General features: G+C 42.8%; 1 protein-coding gene across 1 annotated transcript in view; it reads left to right on the forward strand.

Annotated features, from left to right (window-relative positions):
- Positions 1-7,233, forward strand: part of Fras1 (Fraser extracellular matrix complex subunit 1) — a 407,009-nt gene that overhangs the window by 290,922 nt on the left and 108,854 nt on the right. The window contains exons 30-31 of the mRNA XM_026785092.1: positions 151-304; positions 5,478-5,665. Of these exons, the coding sequence (XP_026640893.1) occupies positions 151-304; positions 5,478-5,665 (342 nt within the window). The remainder of the gene's footprint in view (positions 1-150; positions 305-5,477; positions 5,666-7,233) is intronic.

Below are 7,233 nucleotides of genomic sequence, written 5' to 3' on the forward strand. Positions count from 1 at the left end.
ACTGCTCTTCTCTGTTAGATGCTCGTGGCCCACGGTGTCACTGCTGTACACTGCTCTTCTCTGTTAGATGCTCTCTAGCAACAGCGCGCCCCTGTGACTTACATTTCTGAGTATGCCTGGACTCAGTGCTGTACCTTTCTTTCCTTCCAGAATGATGGAGTTCTGCGGCTTGTGACCAACTCTATGGTGTGGGTTCCCCAAGGGGGGATGCTGAAGATCACCAACCGAATCCTGCAGGCTCAAGCTCCCGGGGTCAGAGCCGAGGATATCATCTACAAGATCACGCATGACCACCCGCGGTTTGGTAACGTGTTTCTTTAGTGTGGCTTCATTTTGCATCAAGGGTTAGGACTTGGTGTTACACCATGCCATGCAGTAAGCTTCCTCGTACTTCATGCACCTCACTGAGGGGCGAAGTGATCATGTAGGCTGGTACACTGTCCACTCTCGTGAGTACCTTATCAGCACATTGTATATAACATCTAAGATAGTAGCTTGTTTTCTGTAATTATTTTACACATGACATTACGTTACACATGACACAGCAGCTTTCTGACAGTCACCTAGCTAACGTGTGAGAATTTCAATGGCCAGGCTCTCAGATGCTACCTTTGTTCTCTTAAGACCCATCTTTAGACTCCCTATTTTTTAATTTAAAATTTTTTTGCATTTGTTTATTTACTGTGTGCACACAAGGGCACATGCGTGTCCACGAGAGCACATATGTGTCCATGCATGCCTACAATACCGTCCTCTCTTTCTGCCTTGTGAGTCCCAGGGTCAAACTCGAGCTGTCAAACCCTCAGACTCAGTAGCAGGCTCCTTCTCCCACTGAGCCACGTTAGCAGCCCAGGCTCTTAATAAGGATGAGAAAGAAATCGCACGGAAATATTCTTCAATATTCACCATTATTACTTTCCCAAGAAAGATAATGCATGTAGTAACCTAAGGTATTCTGGTTGACGTCAACTGGAAGTGCAGTTTAGCAAGAGTTATACTGAGGTATGGCTCATAAGTGACTCCCCAGAAATGAAGAGAAATATCTAAGTGCTGACCACAGAAGCAGTCTTTGCTCTTGCTCAGAGGCTGGTGGAGAGTGCCCTGTGTCTGCCCATCACTCACTCTTGAGCCTGGTACTCACAGTTTTTGGTTAGACTGGCAGTCTGCAAGCCTCAAACATCCTCCTCCCTCCACACCTACAGTGCTGAGGTTACAGGTATGCATGAGACCATGTCTACCTTGTTAACATGGGTGCTGGGATTTCAACTTGGGTCTTGGTACTTGGCATCAAGCCACCTCCCCAGCCCTTGACTAATATTTTGAAGAGAACTATTCATATATTTGTGGACTATTGCTGGCTTTGGATCCATTTGGTAGCTTCTCATTTGGGGTTAGGGTTTTTTTCTTTCGACTTTTGATGTATCGTATTGGGGATACATGATATTGCTGTTTTATTGTATTTACATTAACTTTAATCCCCTGATTAAGGTGACAGCTGCCAAATTCCTCCACTATAGTTATTCTTCTCCTATCTGTAATTCATTCATGTTCTGTTTCCAGTGCACTTGCCGTGCTGAGTTCATACTAGGTGATTTCTAAGTCCTTTTCATCTCTAAATGCCTCTGACTCTTGTGATATATTAAATCCCCTAACTTTATTATGACTATTAAAAGCCAGAAATTAAGAAACCGCCCAGTATTTCATTAAATATTAAACAGAACAACACTGAATTAAGTGGTTTTTAAGCAGATGAAAGTTTGCCATTTCAGCTTAATAAATGCTTGATTGGGAGCCTTTTCTACTGTAACCCAATTTCTCTGTGTGTGTTTCTCCCCGTTAATAGTAATCAAATCATGTCACTATAGAGAACCATCTCAGAGCGAAAAGTATGGCTGGAGTTAGACACCCGCACAATCACAGATCTGCTCCCATCCCCCTGTCCCAGTGAGATGCGCCTGTGGCCCCCACATCAAGCTTCTGACTGCTCTGTGTTCTCACACCACCTTCGAGCCTTCAATGTGGTTTAAGCTTTTCGTGGAGAACTGACATTGGGAATGGAGCTGAGCACAAATCCCTTATACAGTATGAGTGTAACGAGCTTCAATTCAGCTAGGCACGATGGTTACACCTGCAATTCCAGCACTTGGAAAACGGAAGCAGGAGGATTGCCACTAGTTTATGATCCAGGAGAGCTTGGCTTTCATAGAGTGAGACAGGAACAAAACAAAAAGCAAAAAAGAAAACAAAACTAAATTCAACCACACTTCCAGACTCATCCAGTTGATTGACACATGTATCCTTAGTGTCTTTGTAGAGGTGGAAATAGTCTAGTAGTCTATCAAAGTACTTTGGACATCGTTGGAGAAGGAATGTCATTTATTCTAAATCACTGGAACTCTACATTATTTATCATACTGTAAGAAAGTTTAATAAAAATGGCCTCAATCCCAACATAATTCATGGCGATTCAGTTGAGATTTTAATTCTAATAGCATTAATTTTTCTCTTCAAAATTCTTCATTAAACATAGCCTTAAGTATCCCATACGTCCCAGACAGAAGCGACTGCTGGTTTCCAAGTGTAGAGTTTTACACTGGAAATATGTCTTCTATTTTTGGTGCTATCGTGGTAAAAGCAGTGGTTAGCACCCACACACAGTATTAGCTTCCCCTCTTCATGACCAGGGCACCACGGCCTTGAAATTTCCCCTTTTCTCCTCAAGTTATTCTTTCCAAGACTCCCATATTTATTGCATCCAGTGGCCAACTCTCCATCCTCCATGTGTCTGTCCTGGCCTTCTGTACAGCGCCCCCCAGTGGCAGCCGCCCTGGCTACAGACGGTCTTTCACTCTGTCGTCTTCTCTTGCTTCCAGATCTGTGATTGGCAGCCTGCATTGCTTTTCTCCCCACTGTCTGCTTGTCTCTATGCAAATTGTGTGTCTGTTACCTTAGTTCAGGTCTCAACCTCAACACAAGATTTTGTACTGGCCTTCTAATTGCTTAACCTGTCTGTTGAAATTGATTATTGTCATTTTTAATAAGGTCTGGCCTCCTTAGTAGTATTTTCAAGTCTTATAGACCATCTGTATTCCAGCCACACAATTCCAGGTCCCAAATCCGTGCCCACCAGTCACCTGCAGAAGTTCTGCAGTGGCTCCCTGCTGCTTCCAGTGCAGATCTGCAGCAGTAGCAATAGATGTGTCGGATTGTCTGTGGGTCCTGTACTCTAAAAGGCCTGGTGCAGCAGATGCTGTCTAATAGACACTCAAAGACTATTGTGTTAAAGTTGTTGGAGCTAGTCAATATCCTGCAATACCTGGGAAGCTGTGTCATATGGGAGTGATTTTGTTGTTGTTGTTGTTGTTGTTGAAAATGTATTTCTTTCAATAGGCATTGTTAGGGAAGTTCTGCTTGGCTCTTTTGTCACAAAGCAGAGCAGTTAGGAAGTCAGCTGTAGGATGTTGTGTGCGCTCTTTTTCTTTTCATTGTGGCAGTTCCTTTCAGAGCATTTCACAACTGTACTGATGACACTCATGAACAGGCCTGGTCCTGGGAAGCCATGTCTGCTCACAGTATCTTACGATGTAGGTTTTCACCAGGAGAGATCATGATAGAATTGTTTATCTAACAGGAGATGAGCAGCAACACAGAACCAGAGTGAATCCATTCCCTCAGATGGTTCCATGAACGCTGGCGTTTTTCTCCTATTGCAGTATTTTGTTACCACCCAGTGGGTTTTGCTCCTCTTTAACTTGAATTTAGTGCATACAAATATTAGAATGGGTGTTTACGTTGAGATGGAAGATGGGTTTCTCTGGAGTAATGAAAATATGCTGCCAGTTCTGAAAAAAGAAATTTGCTGTCAGTTATTCAATATGCCTAGAGTATTAAGATTGGGCATCCGCCTACAAAACATTTTAAAAATAGAAAATAGATTATCTGTCCTTCTCTCTCTGTGTTCTCCCTCCCTGCCTCTGGTTCCCCCCCCCTCTTTCTTACACACACACACACACACACACACACACACACACACACACACACCTGCTATCCCTCCTACTATCAAAATGGCAGAGTAGCTTTGGGAGGCTTACTGTTAGATGCAAAACACAGCCTCCTTTCAAAAGGGCATCTATTTTTCTGTGTGGTCTTCACTCTAGGGTATATTCTTGTGAAATTTTAATTGTTTCTATAACACTTCTGTATTTGTGATCTCACCAGAAGATGACAGTAGCTTCAGGTGAGGGAGAAGCTTTAAAAACAGGTGGGTGGTTTTTGGATTTAGATTTTCTTGCTGCGTTTCAAATAAAATGTGTCAAATGAAGGGAGAGAAAATGCTAAGACAAACACTGACACATGGACAGAAAACAGTAAGGGTTAGTAATAAAACCTCATGGCTAAGAATATGAACTTTCAGTTCAAATCCCTGCTTCTCTGCTGACCTCCAGCAGGTCTCGGAACTTCTCTATGGCTAAAGACATCTGTAAGGGAGAGGGCCTCACTCATATGACACACGGAAGAGCCCACGGGAGTAACCAGCTTTCTTTTAAATCCCTTTAAAGTTTGTGTCCAACAGGTTGAGCGTTGCTTGGCCAAAATGCCAAGAAATACCAAAAGTATTTCAAATATGGATTTTTAAAAATTATTTAGTATTTTCAAACAAGTGATATCTTGAAAATGAGACTGAAATCTAAGCACATGATCACTTACATGTCATTTGCATCTTTTACATAACAAAGCCTGAAAGTGACTTCCCACAGTAGACTTCCTGTTCCTAGTGTTTGACTTTGCCCTGCTGTGCGAGATCACTCCAGTGTGGAATTTTCTACTATGTGTCATGTTGCACCCCAAAAGCTTGGGATCATGGATCTTTTTTGGATCGTGGGCATCCAGATGAGGGATGTTCAGCCTGAGCTGGTTTTACATTGCCCATGAGCAGTGGAGCCCTAGGAGTGTGAGGAAGCTCGTGAGTCTTGGAGAGGCAGAGCTGGGTTTGCGCTGCCACACCAGGAATGTGCATATGTATCCTGTGTGTGTGCTGGTATCAGCCAACATTGCCTCCACTGGGCAGAGACTTCTCAGGAATAACTCCCACTGAACTCTCTCCCTATTAGGTTTCCAGTCTACAACTGTTCTTTAAAACCACTTTGAGTTACAACGAAAGTCCCATATAGACATTAATACATCCAGTGCCCGGTGTGTGTCTATTCACAACACCCACTACAATTTGAGTCTTGTTGTGTAATTTTAATAAATACTAGCCAACAACTTTATACATAGATCTCTGTTACATGGCTATTGGAGACTGGGGATTCTGTGTCTAAAGGGGGATTTCATGATATTTATTGAGTTCTGTTAGTGGCCTTACCTTAGCTTTAGAGATGTACTCGTTCAGTTTGTAAGGAAGGAACGATGGGAAGGAAGGAAATCTCCAGCTGGCCTTTCCCAGAGATGTAACCATACGGCCTGTGCTTCCCTAGGGGAGGTGGTCCTCCTGATGAATCTGCCTGCAGACAGCCCCGCCAGTCCTGCTGAGGAAGGGCAGCACCTGCCTGATGGAAGGATGGCAACCCCCACCAGCACCTTCACACAGCAGGACATCGACGACGGCATTGTGTGGTACAGACACTCCGGAGCCCTGGCCCAGAGTGACGCCTTCCGCTTCCAGGTGCGCTGTCTACATCCTTGCCATCCATTTTCAAAGGCCACACGGGCTGTTTTCTTCCATTGCCCGTCTAGGAGCAGGAGGCGTAATTAATAACATTAAGAGTTTTGTAAAATATGTTTATTCAGGTGAATAGTAACAGGTGCTACCTAGAGTTCTGCCATTATCGTTTATCGAAATTGGTGACAGGCTAGACCATAAGCAGAAATGCAAAAGAATAAGAAAGAACATGAGGTTGTATTACTGATGATTGTAAATACAAGTGAAATCATAACAAAAAGTAAACAAGACTGTTAAACCACTTGGTATAGTTTAAATGTTCTTAAAGGAAATCAAAGTAGTGAACCATTAAGAACTGTTGAGGAGAAAATAACTTTTGACGACTCACGTGAAGGGTACAAAATTGTATTTAAAAAAAGTGGTGGTACCATTTATTATTGAGCAAGAAAACACAAAAATAAGTGGACCAGATGTTTAACATGGGAGCCTAGCAACCCACAAGGAAAGCAAAAAGGAGAATCTGGTTAATTCTAAAACACTGTGAGTGACAACAAGAACAAAGGCCGATTTTTTTTTTTGACAAGAGCAGTAGCATTAAGCAAACCTACAGCTAGAAGGATTAGAAATAAAAATTAGACAGGAATACTAAGGAATAAGGGACTGGGAGGCTAACCAGAATGCAGAGTTTTATAAGATGTCAGGAAATACATTGGTTCATTGTGGTGCCCACAGCATGCCCTTCAAGTTCCAGGCTTTTCTCTCGTCTAAGAATGCACTCCACTTCTAATGCCTGGCATGTACGTTTTAGTTGCCTGATAAATCAGTGTTTTTCCAAAAAGCAGGCTGATAGAAGTATGGAAACTATTAAAATGAGGTTCCAAAGTGAGCCAATGCTCCGTGGCCTTTGCTGGAGTTAATGTCTCAATTTCAGCCCCCGGGACGGCAGCAGTCCCGAGAGAATGAGTCAGAATTGAGGCGAAGACCTCAATCAGAAGCAGTCACCTCAGCAAACGAGAGCCCACAGATCTGCCTTCCCTTTCTTGGGTCAAGACAGCGTGTCACTGTGGAGTCTTTCCCTAGAAGGGAATTCTAAGCACCTGTTCAAAATGACATGAAGTAGCTTTGCAACTTGGTTACGGAGTGAAATAAAATAATGAAAAATAAGTTAAAAGGTACTGATTTAGGGAGGAAAAAAAAATACTGGTGCACACCTACGTTTCCAGCACATCCAAGGTCAGAAGTTCAAGGACATCAGCTGCATAATAAGTTTGGCCATCCTGAGCTACATGAGGCCCAGCCTCAAACCGAACAAACTTGCCCACTTACAAGATTTACGACATAAGACTGAAGATTATTACTTAGAAAGTAGGTCTCTGTAGAGTCCTCATGCTCCTTACATGAAACATCATAGAACTTCTACTTCAAATAGCTTTCAAAGTATTTGTGATATTCTTAAAACATAGCCTCAAGAATGAAAGAGTATCATTTTGGGGACGTGGGTTTATACTACACCACTTCTCCAAACTATGGTGTCCTGGGTCAAAGAGCAGTAAGAACTTCTGGCTAAAAAG

This window comes from Microtus ochrogaster, linkage group LG1 (assembly GCF_000317375.1).
Source record: "Microtus ochrogaster isolate Prairie Vole_2 linkage group LG1, MicOch1.0, whole genome shotgun sequence".
Lineage (NCBI taxonomy): Eukaryota > Metazoa > Chordata > Mammalia > Rodentia > Cricetidae > Microtus > Microtus ochrogaster.